The sequence below is a fragment of the Halichoerus grypus genome, chromosome 2 (genome assembly GCF_964656455.1).
Source record: "Halichoerus grypus chromosome 2, mHalGry1.hap1.1, whole genome shotgun sequence".
Taxonomy (NCBI): domain Eukaryota; kingdom Metazoa; phylum Chordata; class Mammalia; order Carnivora; family Phocidae; genus Halichoerus; species Halichoerus grypus.
The window spans coordinates 152234692-152254798 of NC_135713.1; the positions used below are offsets into that span (position 1 = coordinate 152234692).

Sequence of the window (20107 nt, forward strand, 5' to 3'; positions counted from 1 at the left end):
TTCTCACGGAGAGCCGAGCCCCTCCCCGGCCCGGTCACCTTCCCCAGGGAGTCCCCGCCTCCCGTTCCCCCCAAAACGGGCGACGCTTCCCAGAGCCAGCCTCCAGGTTCCCCAAACTCCAGTTCCGTTCTTCCCTGCCCTCCCCCGCCCGCGCGGCCCGGCGCTCCTAGACCCCGGTCCGAGCGCAGGCGAGGGAAACGAGCGGGAGGGCACGGGTGCTCCAGCCCCGCTTTTTCCCCCGGACCCAGCTGCAGCCACGGCTGCCTCGAAATCCTGGAGCGCCTTCCCGAGCGCCGACCAGCCCCGCAGGCGGGACGCCGGGCGCCACCTGCCGGACGCGTGCGGGAGCGAGCCCGCAGGCCCGGGCGCGGGGTCGGGCGCGGGGGCTCCCCCGGCCCTTTCGGTGTCCCGCGGGGGCGGGGGGGGGGGCAGCTCGTGCCCTCAGCCCCAGCCCCCCCAGCCCGTCCTCGGACCACACCCGGCCCCCTCCGGCCTGCCGGACTCGGTGGCCGGCCCGCGGGGGGCCGGCCCTTCTGGCCGCGGGTCCCCGCGGGGCGCACGCGGGCCGAGTCGGGCGGCCGGGCGGCGGAGCGGGGCTGCCCTGCGCCTGCGCCGTGGAGACCGGGCTCGCGGGCTCGCGCCCGGGCCGCTCGCCCCTCCCCGCGCGGGGTTGCCTTGGCGACGCGTGCAGGCGCGGGCGGGAGCGGGCCTCGCGGGGCGACTTTCCCAGCTGGAGTGGCCGGTCGGCCGGCCCAGGGTGGACAGGGTCGGCGTCGTGAGGTGTGTGTCGGGGGCAGAGAGGAGGAGGGGAGACGTGGGAAGCTTCGGGGAGAAGGGGCCGGGGTGGGGGGGCGCAGAGGGCGGGGAGGGGAGAAGAAGGGGCGGTAGGGGTCGAGACGCTGCGGCGCGGGGTGGGGGCAGTTGTGACCGTTGTAGGCAAGTTTGCCTCCTGGGAGCCCGCTTGAGGACAGGGCCGGTCCCCAGGCTGGCAGAGCAGCCCCCCCCGGGCCCCGCCGTGGCGGGCCTGGGGGGCGAGCCCCGTGGGGAGGGTGCCCCCAGCCTGGCCCGCGAACGCTCCTGGGGCCCCGACCCGGAGGCAGGGAAGCACAGCCCGACGCTTCTCTGGAGACCCACAGCGCTGCTGCAGTTGGTTTTATCGATGCTTTGGCCTAATAGAACGTTTTTCCTTGGAGCAAAGTACACATCCTTCAAGTCTGCAACTCACCACCTGTGATCAATGCCTGGGGCAGCCCGTGGGGACGAGGGGGGAAAGCCACAGGTGGCTGTCAGGCTTGAGCGGGATGCAGCCCCACATTGCCCCTGGGACTCCCAAAGCCGGCCGGAGATGCTCCTGCTTTCCTGGGCGAGGCCTGGGAAGGCCCCAGTGCCTTCCCCCCCAGACGCAACGCGAAATTCCACCTTGGATGACTTTTCTACTTTTCTTCTTGCTTCTCCCAGTCTGTTCTCAGGGCATGAGGAGTGGGATGATCTTCATCTTCATTACTCAGTCAACTATCCTAAGAGACCTTTTCAGTAGACACAAGACAGCGTTCCTACCCCCCCCCCCCAGGACCCCAGCAATGAAAAGCTAGAGAGACATGTCACAAATATGGTTTTTCTTTGCTTAAGGAGGTTGAACATTTTAGTGTGGGTAGGAGGAGAATTTTCCATGCCCCCCTCCCCTCTTGGGGGGGATTATTAGTAAGCTGGGAGGAAAGGAGCTACATAGGAAAATCATCTTGGGGTGTTTCATTGACTTGACACAGAGACAAGGGTGAGGAACCTGGGGACAGTCTTCCCTTCCCTGGACCTTCTCTCACTCACCATGGCCCTGAGGGGTAAGGTGGTTGAGGGATGGGCAACCACCCCTCAGCCTGGTAGGTGTTTTCCGTTCTGACACTTCTGGGCAGAGAGAGGGGTTCCTAAGTCCTCCTTAGCAGGTGTCTGTTAGAGGCTACCCTCTTCAACTTTCGTTCATTCCTAAAGCCTTAAGGGACTGACTTTGATTTTTTGACCCAATACACTGAAGAAAGTGGGATTCCCCAGGGAAGGGAGTGAGCTCTGCAAGGCCCCTTGTGGTTCATGGCGCAGGGTGTGGGTATCCCCAGATGAGAGTATGATACGGAGTGGGGTCTCAGTTCGTGCATTCAGAGGGGACTGAGTGTCCTGGGGGGCGGGGTGAAGGTGGCTCTAGTGGTGGACCCCCAGCTGCTCGCATGTCTACAGGTCCTGCCCGCACCATGTCCAGCAAAGCGGAGAAGAGGAGGAAAGTGAGTGCCCAGGGAAGTGCCAGCCGCGGGGGCGCCCGCAGGAGAGCTGGTCAGGCGGAGCTGGCCTCGCAGGCTGCGGAGAACCCCCTGTCCTCTGACGAGCCTGAGCTGGAGCCTGAGCCCCTCAAAGAGGAGCCTGGTGGGTACCTGCTGGGGAGGAGCTTGGAGGCAGAATGTTTGTATTTAAAGAGGGTCTGAGGGCTGTTGCTTCTGGGTTATAAGCTGGGGGTTCGGTGGAATCTCAGGCCTGCTGCTGGGGTCCTTCTTCTGTGTTTTCCTCCTGGCCAGCCTCATACCTGTTCTTTCTGTCTTCCTATCCGCCCCACCCCCCCACCCCCCAACCAATGCACCAAGAGCTCACTAGCCAGTCCATTATCTTCGCCTCTTTCTCCTGACTTCGAGTGTTCCCGGTTGCTCCTACCACACCGAAGAGGGTTTGATCTCTTCCTTTTTCCCATTTTCACCCTGGGTGGCAAAACAAATAATGTTTTTCTCCCATTAAACCCATCACCATGGAGACTCAGCCTGCTTTGCCACCCTTTGAATCCTAAGCCTGACGGATGCTTTCTCCCATCTGTTTCAAGCTCTTGTAGTTCTGCCTTCATTTTGGCAGGGGCCTCGGTCGACTCAGGAGGTTCAGGTCCAGGGCCACGAGAAAAGCAGCCTGATGTCTACATCGGGGGGGCGGGGGGGGAGAAAAGAGTTTAAAGAGTCTGCCTCCCGTGGCTTTGATCGAGGGACTCCGGCCCTGTGGGTTAGAAGGTTTTGGGTGGCTGTCGCTGTCCCTGGGCTGTCCCTTAGAGCACTGGACAGTGCAGATATGACTATGAACTAAGCATAGCCCTCCTCTTTTCTGTGGGGCTTCTTTACCCTGCTGGCAGCCTGTCAAGGTGGAGAGAAATGGAATCTCCTTTTGATATTAAAAGCGGGGAGATTAAACATGGGTGTGGGAGAAGGGTCCAGGGTACACGGGGTCCCTAGGATCCAGACGTTAGAAATATGCAACATGTTTCCTTCTGAGTTCTCTCGGAAGCATTTCAAGTGGGACTGGCTCCCAGAGGCTGGGTACCGGGAATAGAGGGAGGGAGCAGGAGAGGCGGCGAGGTTCAGTTTGGAGAACCCTCCAGTGTGGGAAGGGAAGGAGATTCTAGGTGAAAGCACTGACCAGCAAATACAAAGAATCTAGGCCTCCCTGAGCTCTAAGCCTTTTTATTGTTTGACATAGAGACAATAACCCCAACGGAGGCTCAGAGAGGCTCTGGGCCTCCAGAGCAGCCCCGAAACATACAGTAATCCCTGTCACCTTTGGAGTTGGGGAGGGATTGAGGCCTGTCCCCCTGGAGACAGGGGGCCCTGCTATGGTCTGAATGTTTGTGTGCCACCCCCCCCCCAACTCAGATGTTGAAATCCTAATGCCCAATGTGATGGGATTAGTAGGTGGGGCCTTTGAGAGGTGCTTAAATCATGAGAGGGCTTAAAACATGTCATGGATGCGATAAGTGCCTTAGGAAAGTGCTTCCAGAGAGATCCCTTGCCTGGTTCTTCCATGTGAGGACACCATGAGAAGTCCGTGACCCAGAAGAAGTGACCAGGCTGGCATCGTGATCTAGGACTTCCAGCCTTCAGAAGCGTGAGAAATAAGTTTCTGGTGTTTATAAGCCACCCAGTCTGTGGTATTTTGTTATAGCAGATGCTGGGTTGAAGAAGGGCCTAAGATGCTTCTTGGTAAAGATGGGTAAAAGCGCAGACACCCTTTGGAGGTCTGTATTAACAACCTTTGCTTCCTTAAGCGTTCCTCAATTCCCATTAAGAAAAGAAGGAAGGACAGGTTTATAATTCCGTATTTGTAATTTGAAAACACTTTAAAAAAAAAAGATTTTATTTATTAGAGTGAGCGAGCTCGAACACAAGCAGGGGGCAGGGCGGAGGCAGAGGGAGAAGCAGACTCCCCGCTGAGCAGGGAGCCTAATTCGGGCTCGATCCCAGGAACCTGAGTCGAAATCAAGAGTCGGATACTTAACCGACTAAGCCACCTAGGCGCCCCTGGATGACCCTATATCTTTACTTGCATCAGAGCCTAGTTTTTTTTAGCAGCCACACCCCCACAGATCCTGATAACCACCAATCCACTTTCTGTCTCTGTGGATTTGCCGATTCTCGACATTTCATGTAAATGGATTCATACAGCGTGCAGTCTTTCGTGACTGGTTCTTCCCTGGTGTGGCAAGGTGGCCAACCTCTGTTCCTTTTTATTTTTTATTTTTATTTATTTATTTGACAGAGAGAGAGATAGTGAGGGCATGAATGCAAGCAGGGGGAGTGGGAGAGGGAGAAGCAGGCTTCCTGCTGAGCAGGGATCCCGATGCGGGGCTCGATCCCAGGACCCTGGGATCATGACCTGAGCCGAAGGCAGACGCTTAACGACTGAGCCACCCAGGCGCCCCTTCCGTTCCTTTTTATAGCTGAATCATATTCCCCTGCAGTTTGTGGATCATGTCGTTTGTTGATGGATACTTGAGTTTCCACCTTTTGGCTGCTGTGAATCGTGCTTCCGTGAACATGGGTGCTCCGAGTGTCTGTTGGAGTCCCTGCCTCCAGTTCTCTCAGGGATCCGCCTGGAAGCAGAATATGGTGGGGTCATGTGGTGACTCTGGGTCATAGGGTGACTCTGTGTTTAAGTTTTGAAGGAACGCCTTCATCTTGGAATTTTTATTCTTCCCAGAGCCACGACTGAAGGAACCCGAAGTAGAGAAGGAAGAATTACCGGAGCCCGAGGTGGATGTGGTGAGTTAGGGTTTCCCCGAGACAAACATTCTTCCCCCATAACCGGTGAATCCGAGGGTTAGTTGTACAATGGCGTGCGAGGAATTCTCTTCCATCTGCTGGGAGCCTGCTCACCACAAATCTGGTCCCTGTCCCCCACGCCCCCAGGAGAGGGCTTTAAGTGAGGGACAGGTCTCGTAGCTGTCGCTTCCTTGTGTCCCCACCTTGAGTCAGGCTGGGACAAGCTTGGTGTGTGGCGCCCAGCTGTTTTCCAGAGGAGTGGCACGTCCTGGCCTCTCGCTAGCAGCAAGCGCTTTCCAGGCCTGTGTGTGAGCAGCGTAGCAATAAATGCTCTGTCTTTGCTATTTTTATTTGTATTTGTTTGATTTCAAGTGAAATTGGACATTTTTTCATATTTTCACTTTCTGATTTCTATGAGGTGACACGCCTGTTCATGTCCTTTTGTGCATTCATTTCCTGGCGTCGTTGTGTTTCCCTCACAGGCTCATCGACATCTTTGTATGAGAGAGATCTTAGAGCACTGAGTTTTCTTGATTTGGAAACTTTAAGTGAAAGAGACTCCTTATCTTCCAGGAGAACTGGGAGAAGGACAGAGTGACTCCCCATGTTCCTCATCATGTCTTCTAGTTTCCTTGAATATTTATTTATTTATTAAAGATTTTTATTTATTTATTTGACAGAGAAAGAGACACAGCGAGAGAGGGAGCACAAGCAGGGGGAGTGGGAGAGGGAGAGGAAGGCTTCCTGTGGAGCAGGGAGCCCGACGTGGGGCTCGATCCCAGAACCCTGGGATCATGACCTGAGCCGAAGGCAGACACTTAACGACTGAGCCACCCAGGCGCCCCTAGTTTCCTTAAATATTTAAAGCTTATTTATTTTCTTTAGTAATCTCTACACCCAACGTGGGGCTTGAACTCCCGACCCTGAGATCAAGAGTCACACGTTCCTCAGACTGAGCCAGCCAGGTGCCCCAAGTTTCCTGAATTATTTAGTGGAGTTCTACAGATGAATTTTTTTCGAGTCACCAGTTATAATTTATTTTTCATCCAATTTTAGTATATGTGCTGCCAAAGCGAGCACAATTTATTTTTCATCTAATTGATGTGTTCTTTGGTGTTTCCCAGTCTTGTCTTTTCCCCTCCCTTCTTCCTTTCTGCTATGCCAATTGGCTTTCACTGGATATCTCCTATTACTTCAGTACCCCGGGGAGGCTGCAGCCTTATCATTTTTCTGGCTTGCCATCTTTGCTCCTGGTTGCTTGCTTTAGGCTAATATCCTACAGGTTCCCTTGACTTAGTTTTACTTTGAGGTTGAGGATTGCTTGACGATGTGTTTTTACAACCACAGGCATAAAGGAGATATCTTGGGAAGATAATATCCCCCACTTTTCGTCTAGTGATCTATTCTCGTTTTACTTGTAGAAGCAAGGGAATCTCATTGTCTTGTTTCTTCAGAAGCTTGAAACCTATCACTCAGTTCATCCTCAGCCTTCTCTTCACCATTCCGGACCCTTCTGACTTCCCGTCTCCCATGTCCTCACACGCACTTGTGAATGGGAGAAATGACTCATCCTCACAGCTGTACCTGCTTCGGCTCTCTGCTCTCCTCTGTAGAAGCCCCTTTTCCTGTCCCGAGCCGTGCTGACAGGACTAGCGGATGCCGTCTGGACAGCGGAGCATGATGCCATTCTGGAACACTTTGCCCAGGACCCTTCGGAGCTCATCCTCACCATCTTCATCGACCCCTGTATGGGGCTGAAGCTGGATCTGGGCATGCCCATACAGGTGGGTACTCTGCTCTCCAGACTCCCAGGCGGTCTGCCAGGGAGCTGAGGGTTCGGTGTATCTCAGTCATCTTGGAGGCTTATCTCCTGGACCCAAGGTCTTTTGAGCCTCATGGTGTGTCAGGAACCCCGCTCAGCGGTGGGATACAGAGAGGAACGAGGTGGGCTTTCGCTTTTGGTGATCTCATGGTCTAGTGGGGAAGACAGACATATACAGAATATTTATAGTATGTTATGATGCTGTGGCCAGAGCTTTATAGGAGCTTGATGGGGGCAACTACTACAGCCATGGAAGGCTGGCAGGGCTCGGCGATGGAGGTGCTATTTCAGGTGGAGATGAAAGGGAAATAGGATTTCATCGGGTCTGGGTAAGAGCCGTTCTGGTAAAGAACACTTTATACGCAAAGAAGAGCTTTGGGAAGTGATCCTGAAAAGGTGGGTGGGGGGCAGCTTGTGGAGGGCCTTGTCTGTTAGGCTGGACAGTTCGGCCTCCGGCCCGGGGGGAGCTAGCGAAGGCCTTCACGGATGAGCTCGGTGCCTGTTTCAACAATGTGGAAGATGCATTAGCGAAGAGTAAACCACGGGTAGGGAGACCGTGCAAGGACAGGTAGAGTACCACGTTAGTGGTAGCCTCTGGGCGGCAGGTGTATAGGTCGTTATTGTAAAATCCTTGTAACTTTTCTACCTGTTTGATATCTTCGAAATAAAATATTGGAGAAGAGAAAGGCTTTTGCTTTGCTTTTATTGTCAGCACATGTACAAAAAGTGAAATGATAATGAACACGAACACGGCCCTGTACGGTGACGCAATTGGTGAAATGTTCCAGATTAAACAAGAGCAAAAACAGACGGCGGCTTTTTCCTGCACATACCCAATCGTCAGCTATAAGACGACATGGAAGAAAAAAAAAGACCTCATTCATGAAAGGAACAAAAATTTGCAAAATGTGTAGGATTTATATGAAAGAAAACAACCGTGCTGCAGGCCATGTCAGAAGATCTGACTACACAGTGAGCCATATCCTGTTTCTAAATGGGAATCTTAATTATAAAGATCATTCCATCCAAACAAATGCACCATTTTAACACAACTCCAATCAAAGTGCCACAGTCCCTAGATCGCTTGTGTAAAGATTTTAAGATGTATCTGGAAAAATGCATGAAAATAGCAAAGAACACAATGAAGAAGGAAAGCACTGAAGGAGAGCTGTGAATATGAAAATCTCGTATTTAACTGTAGTGATTAAAACAGAGTTGGGGCGCCCGGCAGACTCAGTCAGTGAAGCGTGTGACTCTCCGTCTCCGGGTCATGAGTTCAAGCCCTGTGTTGGGCATGGAGCCTATGTAAAAATAAAGTAAAATAAAATAAAAATAAAGTAAAATAAAATAAAACAGAATTGTACTGGGCCAGGAATATACATCACATATACAACATTAAAGACACAAAATACAGGCACATATATGTAAGCATTTTCTATAAAAATTCCATTTAAAAATCTGTGGGGAAGAATGGATTATTCAATGAATAGGATTGGGAAATATGGAAAACTTTAAAAATCCGCTTAGCTGGGAGGAGGGGGAAACAGGGAGATGTTGCTCAGAGGGTGCAAAGTTTCTGACACCAAAAGCAAAGGCAACCAAGCAAAACTAAGCAAGTGGGACCACATCAAATCAAAAAGCTTCTGCACAGCAAGGCTTCTTCCATCAACAAAATGGGAAGGCAACGTAAGGCATGGGAGAAAATATGTATAAATCATAGCTCTGAGAAGAGGTTAATATCCAAAATATATAAAGAACTCCTACAACTCAATAGCAAAAAGAACAAACAATCTGATCAAAAAAAATGAGCAGAGGGATTGAAGAGGCATTTTTCCAAAGAAGACATACAAATGACAAATAGGTATTTGAAAAGGTGCTCCAAATCACTAATTGGGGAAATGCAAATCAAAATCACAGGTGCCATCTGACACCTGTTAGAATGGCTATCATCAAAAAGACAAGAGATAACAAATGTTGGTGAAGATGTGGAAAAGGGGGACCCCTTGTGCACTCTTGGTGGGAACGTTAAGTTGGTGCCGCCACCATGGAAAATGGTGTGGATGTTCCTCAAAAAATTAAAAATAGAACTACCATATGATCCAGCAATCCACTTCTGGGTATATGTCCAAAGGAAATGAAATCACTATCTCAAAAAGATACCTGTATCCCATGTTCATTGCAGCATTATTTACAATAGCCGGGATATGGGAACAGCCGAAGCGTCCATTGATGGATGAAAGGATAAAGAAAATTCTATACACACACAGTGGAATATTATTCAACGAGAAAGAAAAGAATCCTGCCATTTGCAACAAACTGGATGGAACATGAGGGCATTGTGCTAGGTGAAATAAGTCAGAGAAAGACAAATACTGTATGATCTCACTTACATGTGGAATCTAGGGAAAACCATGCTAACTCAGGGAAACAGAACAGATTGGTGGTTGCCATAGTGAGGGGGTGGGGAGGTAGCAAAAATGAGTGAAGGTGGTCAAAAGGTACAAACTTCCAGTTTTAAGATAAATAAGTTCTGGGGATATAATGTACAACATGGTGACTATAGTTAATATTGCATTGTGTATTTGAAAGTTGCTAAGGCAGTAGATCTTAAAAGTTCTCACAATGAGACAGAGAAAATTGTAACTGTGTGGGGTGATGGATATTGAGTAAACTTATTGTGGCAATCACTTTGCAATAAATACATAAATCATGTTGTGCACCTTAAACAGTGTTATAGGTCAATTATATCTCAATAAAACTGGGCGGGGAGGGTACAAAGTTTCATTAGGCAAGAGGAATAGTTCTGGAGATCTATACTGCATGGAAGTTATAGTTATTAATCCCGTGTGGTATACATGACATTTGCTAAAAGAGTATATCTTAAGTATTCTCACTGCACACACACACACACAAAAAAGAAAAAAAAGGTACCTTGTGAGATGCTGGATATATTAATTAGCTTGATTGTGGTGATCCTTTCACAATGTATATGTATATCAAAACATCCAGTTGTACACCTTAAATATATACAGTTTTTTATTTGTCAATTATGCCTTAGTGAAGCTGAAGAAAATTTATTTGCTATGCTGAAATATACTCTAAATAAGATCACAGACTTCATTGTATGCTTTTGGGTTAAGATGGCCAATTGAAACTTCCTTAAAAAATTATTACTCTTTTTTTTAAAAAAGATTTTATTTATTTATTTGTCAGAGAGAGAGAGAACAAAGCAGGGGGAGTGGCAGGCAGAGGGAGAGGGGGAAGCAGGCTCCCCACTCAGCAGGGAGCCTGACGGGGGACTTGATTCCAGGACCCCGGGATCATGACCTGAGCTGAAGGCAGACGCTTAACCGACTGAGCCACCCAGGCATCCCCCAAAATTATTATTATTATTATTATTATTTTTTTTTTTTCGGGGTCGGGCCGGAGCCTGCACACCCCCCCCGCACCCCCCACCTCACCGCCACGGCGGGCAGAGGTGAAGGAGCGAGGGGCCCGCGGGCAGAACGAGAAGAGCGGTCCCATTCGCCATGAACGTCCGTCCCTCGTCTGACGCGGCTTAGGCCCGGCCCGGGAGAGCATGAGAGCACCACATCGATCTGGCAAAAAAAAATTATTATTCTTGATAAAATGGGCAAAAAATAAAACCAGAAGAAGAAGAAGAAAAAAAAAAAAAAACCACCCAAGAGTAAAGAAGGAAAGAAGCATAATCTAATTAACTTAAAAAGTGGGTGACCAATGAAAGGTCTATGTACTGAGTTTAAGAAACCATCCTCTCCCCACGGGAATGGTGGACCCCCAGCAAGATGGGGAACTTTAGTTGGGGTTTGAACAAAATCTGAAAAGGGAGAAAGAGCCCAGGTGTTTTACCAAAGATTTTACACTGTCTGAAATGAGCCTGAACCACCTGCCCATCCCCTCATACAATTCTCTTAGGCTAGAGAAAAGTGAACAGAACATAAAAATACCCAACCCTTTCCCTCTCACTTCGGGGGGTGGGGGAGAAGAAACTGGGCTCTCACAGCGGGACATCAAGGAGTCACCCACAGGACGTCAGAGCAGAAAGGACGAATTCGCGGAGCTGCTCAAGCATGAGGACAGAAATTGCATGGCAACTGCAAGCGCATTACATCGAGGGAAAAACGTGGAACAAAGCATGCAAAGGAGAACAGCAGAGCAGAAGGAGACTCCTCACAACAGCATCGTGTTCCAGCACAACTCACTAAGAGCATGAATTCAATTTTTAAAACACAGAGAGATGAAATGATGCCACATGAGAAAGAGATAAAAGGGAGATTGCAGATCTTAGGAAATAGAGCCGCACGTTCCAAAACTCGTAGGTTAGAAACAGCAAGGAGCTGACTAGCTATTGCTGCAAATGTGAGTTGCCGCGGAAGAGAGGCTTGAGATAATTACAGCGCACGAAGAAGAGAAAGCCAATGACAACGTAATTAGAGAAAAGTTAATAGGACAGGGTGAGCTAATACAGAGTGCCAACGAATGAAGCAGTGTAAATTAAGAGGTAAAATACAAAGGATTTCCCTGACCCGCAGAAGGAACTGAATCTGGGACTTGAAAGAAGGTACTTTCTCCCACAAAATTTGTTTCGCGATGCTTAATGCCAACACACGTCTTAGGTAAGCTATAAACTCCAAGGAAATTAATTCTTTAGGAACATCACCGATGTGGCATTCCTGCCAAGAATATTCAGCTTGAATCAAATAATGAGGAAAAAATCAGATGATTTGGACCACTGGGGAAAGTTGAGTATTGTGTGTTGTATAAAGTATTATATGAAGTTTAATTTTCTGAGTGTGGTAATTACAGTGTTGGGTGTATTGGAGAAGATCCTCATTTTTTGGGGACTGTATACTGAAGTATTTAAGGGTGCAGCGTCACGTGACGTCTACTGCTCACTCTCAAATGGCTCAGCTGGGAGAAGGAGAGAGTAAGGGAGTGCCCTTGAGCACAAATGGGGCAAAATGTGAACAATCAGTGAATCTAGATGAAGGGTATGTTGTTCACTGCACTTTCCTTGCAATTTTTCTATGAGTTGGAATTGGTTTCAAAATAAAAATTTGGGGAAGAATTAGCCCTCTAGCCAAAAAAGCAAATCGTCTACCAAGAGGAGACATTAGGCTGGTGGCGGGCTTCTCCAATCACCCAGAAGAACACCTTCACAGAGTTCTCCAGGAAGGGCAGAGTGCCCTAAGTGCTTTATTCCCAGTCGGGACGGTCAAATACAAAGGCAACAAATGCACAGTCATTTTCAATCTTGAAAGAGCACTACTCTATAAAACAAAAATAAAATCATCAGTGGAAATCTATTCCGTTAAGACATGAACCAAAAAGGTTGACTGGCTCAGTTGGAAGATTGTGTGATTCTTCATCTCAGGGTTGTGAGTTCGAGCCCCACGTTGGGTGGAGAGATAACTTAAAACTAAAATCTTAAAAAAAAAAAAAAAAAAGAAAGAAAGAAAAAGAAATGAACCAAATAAAGAACTCAGGAATTGGGGCACCTGGGTGGCTCACAGTCGGTTAAGCGTCTGCCTTCGGCTCAGGTCACGATCCCAGGGTCCTGGGATTGAGCCCCGCATCGGGCTCACTGCTCAGTGGGGAGTCTGCTTCTCCCTCTCCCTCTGCTGCTCCCCCTGCTTGTGTTCTGTTAAATAAATAAATAAAATCTTAAAAAAAAAAAAAACCCAAAACTCAGGAATAGAGAATCTATGAGCATTCAATTCATTTAAATAAAAAGTAATAATAAATAACCACTGGCGTTGTGGTTATGCTGTGAACACAAATTCCACCAGCCTGGAGGGTGTAAACATAATAGTATAACAAACACTGAACAGGGCTGAGCAAGAGAGGGGGTATGAGGTGCCAGTGTCCTTATTTCTCAAAGCGGAGTCACTAGGGCTTCCCATTGAGAGGTAGTGGAAAATGAACCTCAAAAAAATTTGAAAGGTTTTATTTATTTATTTATTTACTTATTTAGAGGGTGCGAGTAGGGGGAGGGGCAGAGGGAAAGAAGCAGAATCTCAGCTGAATGCAGACCCCGATACGGGGCTCGATCTCACGACCCTGAGATCATGACCTGAGCCGAAACCAAGGGTTGGATGCTCAACCGACTGAGCCACCCAGTTGCCCCTGAACCTCAATATTGTTTTTTTTTTTTTTAAAGATTTTTTTATTTATTTGTCAGAGAGAGAGAGAGAGCACAAGCAGGGGGAGCAGCAGAGGGAGAGGGAGAAGCAGGCTCCTCACTGAGCAGGGAGCCCGATGCGGGGCGTGATCCCAGGACCCTGGGATCACGACCTGAGCTGAAGGCAGACGCTTAACCGACTGAGCCACCCAGGTGTCCCGAACCTCAATATTGTTAATAATCTCATATGACTTTAGAAAGGGGTCTTTTGGAAAGAAGTCTCTCAGGTGAAGAAACACTTATTGAAGCTCAGTGATGTCTGTGTTTTATTCACACCGGAGTCTTTTTATTCTATTAAATCCAAGTAAAATTAAATCTAATACTTTTAATCAAAAATAGCATGATCCTATTTTGCAATAAGTTATAACTGATTTGTTCTGTACGTGTCAGTCTATAGAAAGATGTCTGGAATGACATTTTCTCTAATGTTAACAGCATTAATGTCTGAGTGGTGGAATTTTAGATGACAGTTTAGCTTTTATCTCCGTACTCTTCTTCAATTATTTATAATTAACACATGTATGTCATTTTTTTTAAATGATAAGGCTTCACTTTTAAATGATTAGGCTTTAAAGATTTTATTTTTGAGTAATCTCTACACACAGTGCGAGGCTTGAACTCACGACCCCGAGGCCAAGAGTTGCCTGCTCTTCTGACTGAGCCAGCCAGGTGCCCCAAGAGTCTGTTTCTTGGTTTCTCTCTCTCTCTTTTCCCTTTGCTCGTTTGTTTTGTTTCTTAAATACCACATATGAGTAAAATCATATGGTATTACATATGTATATCATTTTAACAAAAATAATGGTGTTAAGCTTTTAAAAAAAATATACTTGAAATGCCAAAATTTAATTCTGGGTAGTGGAAAGATGGGGGATTATTAATTTCTTCTTTGTGCTTTATTTTCAGTTTTTAAAATTACATAAATTATAAAGAGTAGGTACAAGAGCATGCATACACGAAAGGTGAATCTGATCTTAGGGAGGATTGGCCTTTCCAGCATGTAGAAGTCAGAAACTTTAAGGTGATAACATGAAGGTTATACCATTTCTGAATGTAAACAACAGTAACAGCCACACAAACTCACCAGAAACAAAACTGAAGGGTAAATGAAAAATTGGGCAACAGGTGTATATAGCTGAAATGGGAGACCCTAGACAGTTACCTCTTACTTCCATTCTTTCTCCTTCCCACTTTTCCTGTAGCCAAAGGGCTGCCTCCATTTTATCCTTTTCCTTCCATCCAATCCGTCCAACATTTATTGAGCATCTAATATGTCCCAGTCAACCGTGCTCGGTTCTGGGGTCAAGTTGGACAGAATCCACAGTCCCTACCTTCAAGGCATGCTCTCTGCATTTCCTCCCCGTGGGTCTGGGTATGGACTCTGTTATGTCCCTGAAAGAAGCAGGAAGCACCTTGCACCCCATTTGGTGTAGGATCAGGATAGGCTAAGGGAATGTGACGAAGAACTCAGCCAGACTTTCATGATTGGCACCTCAGATCCCGTTGGGTATCATGCTGGGTTTGGAGACTGATCTCGGGTCCACTCTCTTCCACGCAGACCCAGAACCAGATTGTCTACTTCATTCGCTGCGCACCAGTTCCCATCACTCCGGAGAACTTTGAGGCAACTGTGCAGTTTGGGACCGTGCGGGGTTCCTACATCCCGGCCCTGCTCCGGCTGCTCAGTGGTGTCTTTGCCCCTCAGATCTTTACAAACACAACCTGGCCAGAGAGTATTCGGAATCATTTTGCTTCTCATTTGCACAGATTCTTGGCCTGCCTGACAGGTGAGCAGAAAGCCTCGAACACTTGGCTTCTCTCTGGTACCGCACCGACAGTAGCATGAATGAGGCAGGTGGGAGATTCATCCCGGTACCTGTGCAGCCTGGCACGGAGCAGGTCCCCGTACGTGCTTGTTGAAGGAGCGGATCAGGGAACAGAATTTGCCTTCCAGTGCAGATACAGTTTTCTGCTGTAGAAGGTTGACCAGACCTGCTCAAACATAGAGTTGGATATTTCCAAGAGTACATGTGGGGTAAGGGGAAATGGCAGGGTGGGGGGTACTGGGGGAGTGCATATATCATACCAGAGAGTGCTGAGGGTGTGGTGCAGATCTTTGACCTTATTTTACCTCGATGGGGGTTTCCCTCTTGCCTTCTGGCATTTTTCCTCTTGATAGCCAAAAAAAAAAAAAAGCTGAATCATCGTTTCTTTTGCCTGTTCTCCTGAAATCCACCATACTAGCTGGGCCCCAGATCATCAACCGTGATTACAACTGGGCTGGCATAAACTCATCCTCCTCTGTGAACTTCCATGGTCCTTTCCTTTCCTTAGATACTCGGTACAAACTGGAGGGGCACACCGTTCTCTACATTCCTGCAGAGGCCATGAACATGGCGCCCGAGGTGGTGGTTAAGGACAAAGAGCTGGTACAGCGGCTGGAGAGTGAGTGGCTGGCATTGCCAGTGTGTTGGGGGGTCCTAGGGGAGAGGAGAGGGCCAGATGCAGAGTAAGGAACTGGGTGAGGAGGGCTATGTAGGTGGCAGAGGGAAGGGCACAACTGGGGAGCAGCATAGAGAAGTGCAAGAGGTTTTGTACTCTCCCCGGCAGCCTCCATGATCCACTGGACCCGGCAGATAAAGGAGGTGCTCAGTGCCCAGGAGTCTGTGGAGACAGGAGAAAATTTAGGTCCTCTGGAGGAGATTGAGTTCTGGCGCAACCGATGCATGGACCTGTCTGGCATCAGTAAGCAGCTGGTGAAGCAGGGAGTGAAGCACATTGAATCCATCCTGCGACTTGCCAAGTCCTCCTACTTGGCGCCCTTTATGAAACTGGCCCAGCAGATCCAGGTTTGTGAGTGGCCCCAAGGATGGAGGCTCAGCAGAGGGTGGATAGTGGTTGGGACAGTCGTTAGTTGGGTACTAAGTGGAGGGAGCCAGTGTAATCCTCAACAGCAAAGATCGATCCCCCCCAGTGTTTGGACTTGCACTTGGAGAGTACAAACGTGGTAGGACACAGGGTCCGAGGGAGCTCGTAGTTTAGTTAGGGAGACTCCAGTTAGTTGATAAATATACATGGAGTACCTGCCATGAGCCCAACCCCTACAATCCAGCTCAGAAAACCAGGCTTACACAAAACAGGATCACTAGATGATACGGGGTCAAAGAGGAACCCATAGGGTTCAGCCAAGAGAATTGCAAGATAAACACATAAAAAATAAATTCGATAAAGTATGACAAGCTGATTATGTTAGCGTTGGGGACACCCAGAAGGGCAGGGTGATCTGTGGAATATGGATGTGTAGGACTTCTCTCCCCAGGCGGGATTTTGAGCTTGGTGGTGAGGGAACTGAGCCACAGCTAGGTGGACAAGTCTAGAAGCCTGGTTGAGAACAGGGTGGTGAAGGGTGCTGGGTGAAATGGCGGAGGGGGGGGTGGGGCGGTGTGAGTGGGGGTGCTGTTGAGTCAGCTGATCAACAGCTGGTGAGTATCAACCTTGTGCGGGGTTCTGAATCCAGCTGGGGAAACTGGAGGAGTGCACATAAAGCCCGAGCTGGGGACTCCTGGTCTAGTGGTGAGGATGGACTCACCATGAGAAGAGTCTCAAGGACACTGTGCTAGGAACTAGCACACAAATGAGAGCAGATAGCTGGTAACTCCTGTCCTGAGGGCCCACAGAGACCTGAGATGCTTGGTACTAGGTTTTGAGAGAGGCAGCTCAGGGTGTGCTTCCCCATGGGTAGACAGTGCTTGCTTTGAACCGGTTCTTTCTGATGGACAAGTCTACTCCGGGTCTTTCTTCACTGCCAGGATGGTTCTCGTCAAGCACAGTCAAACCTGACGTTTTTGTCAATCCTGAAGGAGCCCTACCAGGAATTGGCCTACATGCGGCCTAAGGACATCTCCAGTAAGCTCCCCAAGTTGATCAGTCTCATCCGCATCATCTGGGTCAACTCTCCCCACTACAACACTCGGGAGAGACTGACCTCCCTCTTCCGAAAGGTATGTGTCTGCCGGGCTGGGACGGGGCGGGGTGGGGGTGGGGGCGCTGATTTGGTGGAGACCAGGGCGTTCACTCAGCAGGAAGCATGTGGTGGAAGGCAGTGAGGAGTGGCCCCGGGGGTCAGACAGAGACCATGGGCTTCTGCCTGCTTCTTCAACCCTCGAGCGCTCTGGGTTGGGGCCTGGGCCGGACAGCTTGCTTCCTGATGGAGTAGCCAAAGTGGGAAGAAGGGCTTTGAGAAGGGGAGTCCGTGGAGCGTGGCGGGGGAGGCAGGAAGGATGGACCCCAGGCTGAGCACTCGCTGGGAAGTGAGCTGAGCTGAATTGGGGGGTGCAGGTAGAACCCCGAAGGTTTCCCCCTGGCCCGTGTCAGCTGGGTATCGGGAGCCAAATCAAACCTGGGAGGCTGAGACCTGAGGCTGTCGGCCCCTCCTGCAGATGAGCAACGAGATCATTCGCTTGTGCTGCCACGCCATCTCTCTGGACCGCATCTTTGAGGGCCATGTCACTTCCAGCAAGGAGGACCTGCAGGGCTGCATTGCCTGCTGTCAGGCCTGGAAAGATCACTACCTGTGGGCCGTGCAGATGCATACCCAGTACGACGTGGTCCCCCGCCGTCTCCGTCGGTTACCCCCTCTGTTCCTCCTGAGGGCGGAGGTGACCCCTTTCACTTGCACTTTTTAAAAGCCTACAGATTCCCTTTTCCTAGACCTGGTCCCAGTTTCCTCTCTGGATACAGCTCTCCTAGCTCCCGACCCTGGGTTCTCCTTACTCTCATAACTGTCCTCCCTGATTCCAGGAATCCTTCCTGCTTTACTCCTTCTCTCTTGGCCTGAAGGTCTGAAATTCCATTATGTACAAACCTCCTTCCAGAACGGAGATGCTTTGTCTCCTCTCTGGTTCTCCTCATCTTGCCTTTCTTCCTCAGTTGTGCAGGAGAACTGCTTCTTGGGGTCTCTTTTTCTCAGGCCCCCCAGGACTCCTGGTTCTAGCTTTGCATGGGCAGGCTGATAGCCAGCGGCCCTACATTTGGATTTGGTCCCTCTTTCTCCAAACACAGGTTCTCGAGTCGGGGCTGGGTGCTCGACCAGACCAGCATATTTGCCCAGGTGGACGCCTTTGTGCAGCGTTGCAAGGACCTCATTGAGGTGGGCAGATGGTCAGGGAGCAAGAGGAGAGTCACAGGGGGCTCGGCCCTGGGCGGGCGGGAGGCGCAGAGGCTCAGCAGGCGGCTTCCCGCTCTTCCCCTGCTGCTGGTCCCGCTCTCTTAGACTGTTGCCTCTTACCACGGCCCTGTGGTGTCTCGCCGTTCCTTCCACGGCCAGAGCTCATCCCAGGAGCTCCTTGCCTCTGGCGGGTCCTCCCTCACGTTTTGGACATTTTCAGCCAAGCCTGAGCATGCAGGCCCGATGTGATCAGAAGAGGGAGCAGGAGGCCCCCTCACGCGGACTTCATTTCAGGTATGTGACTGCCAGTACCATTTTGCCCGCTGGGAGGACGGCAAGCAGGCTCCACTACCTCGCTTCTTCGGTGCCCAAGGGCCCCAGATCACGCGCAACTTGCTGGAGATCGAGGACATCTTTCATAAGAATCTCCATACGCTGCGGGCTGTTCGCGGGGGCATCCTGGACGTCAAGAACACCTCTTGGCACGAGGACTACAACAGGTGAGGGGGTCCCTCCGCGGCAGAGGCGCAGGGGAGGGAGGCGGGGAGGCGAGCGCAGGAGGAGGGGCCCGACGAGTCCGAAGTCCCGCGTGGAGGGGACAGGTCAGGGGTGAGGAGGAGCCGCTGCTCAGAGGCAGGGTCCGGGCTGGAGCCCCTGTTGTGCCGCGTACTGGACAGGTGACTCGGGGCACATCGTTCCACCCGTTAGAGCCTGTTTCCTCATCTAACAAAGTCATGGAATCCGTCTCACTGGGTCATTTTGGGGAATAAACGATTAACGCGCGTGCATAACGCACTGCGTGCCTGGCACGGGGAGGGGGGGCGGGGGGAGCGCCCTCGGCACCTGGGATTCCTACTCGGGGGGCGTCCTCCGGGCGGCGACAGTGCCTGCCCGGCCCCACGCTTCTCTAATGGTGCAGGTTTCGCACTGGAGTCAAAGACCTGGAGGTGATGACTCAGAACCTGATCACCTCCGCCTTCGAGTTAGTCCGAGACGTGGAGCAGGGAGTGCTGCTGCTGGACACCTTCCACAGGCTGGCCACGCGGGAGGTGCCGCCCCCCCTTCCCCCTACCCCCTGCTCCCTCCTGTGCTTCCTCCAGTCCCAACTCCACTCATGCCCTTCCCCAAGTCCTCCCTTCCCTCTGCTCCCCTCGCTTCTGGATCGCTAGGGAGCGCGCCTCCTTCGCAGGAGTCACGGGAGGGAAGGAAGCCGGACCCCCAGGCCCCATTGTCAGCTTCTTTCCCTTCGTTAGGCCATCAAGCGAACCTACGACAAGAAGGCCGTGGATCTCTATATGCTGTTCAATAGCGAGCTGGCCCTGGTGAACCGTGAGCTAAACAAGAAATGGTCATACCTGGAGCCCTACATGGCCCGGTACTCGGGACAGGCCCACTGGATGCGGATCCTGCGGCACCGCATCGACAGGGTCATGAACGTGAGCGCCTGGACTTTCCCAAAACTTGTTCTCAGGGAGCCGGTGGAGTTCGCAGGCTGTGCCCCATGCTGGCAGGGGTGGGGGCCCCGTCCAGGGAGTTTCCCCAGAGAGTCTTCATGATGGGCCAGGGGAGCGGCAGGTGCCGGTCAGTGAGGTGGCCATGGTTCTGATGCGGTGGGCGGGCACGGGTCATTGCAGGCATTTCCCATCAAGGTGGGGGGGGGGCGGGAGGAATAGGGTCAGCATCCCAGAAGCTGGACAGGCCTTTAGAGGGCCCCGTCCTCCTAAAAGAACCGGCACAAAGAAACAGGAAAAACGCCTCTCAAAGGGCTTTTGGGGAATGTAGGCTACCGAGGTGCTTGCCATCATGTAATTGGTTCTGGGGGAGAATGAGGCGTCTTCCCGATCGCTGAGCGAGGACCGTGGTGA

The 20107-nt window shown here is 50.6% G+C and overlaps 1 protein-coding gene across 1 annotated transcript in view; it reads left to right on the forward strand.

Annotated features, from left to right (window-relative positions):
• Nucleotides 1-677: 677 nt before the first annotated feature.
• The window catches only part of DNAH2 (dynein axonemal heavy chain 2), an 81405-nt gene continuing 61975 nt past the window's right edge, over nt 678-20107 (forward strand). The window contains exons 1-11 of the mRNA XM_078067868.1: nt 678-780; nt 2227-2409; nt 4993-5054; nt 6668-6838; nt 14634-14862; nt 15410-15520; nt 15686-15924; nt 16885-17076; nt 18537-18742; nt 19162-19291; nt 19496-19678. Of these exons, the coding sequence (XP_077923994.1) occupies nt 2241-2409; nt 4993-5054; nt 6668-6838; nt 14634-14862; nt 15410-15520; nt 15686-15924; nt 16885-17076; nt 18537-18742; nt 19162-19291; nt 19496-19678 (1692 nt within the window). The 5' untranslated portion in view covers nt 678-780; nt 2227-2240. The remainder of the gene's footprint in view (nt 781-2226; nt 2410-4992; nt 5055-6667; nt 6839-14633; nt 14863-15409; nt 15521-15685; nt 15925-16884; nt 17077-18536; nt 18743-19161; nt 19292-19495; nt 19679-20107) is intronic.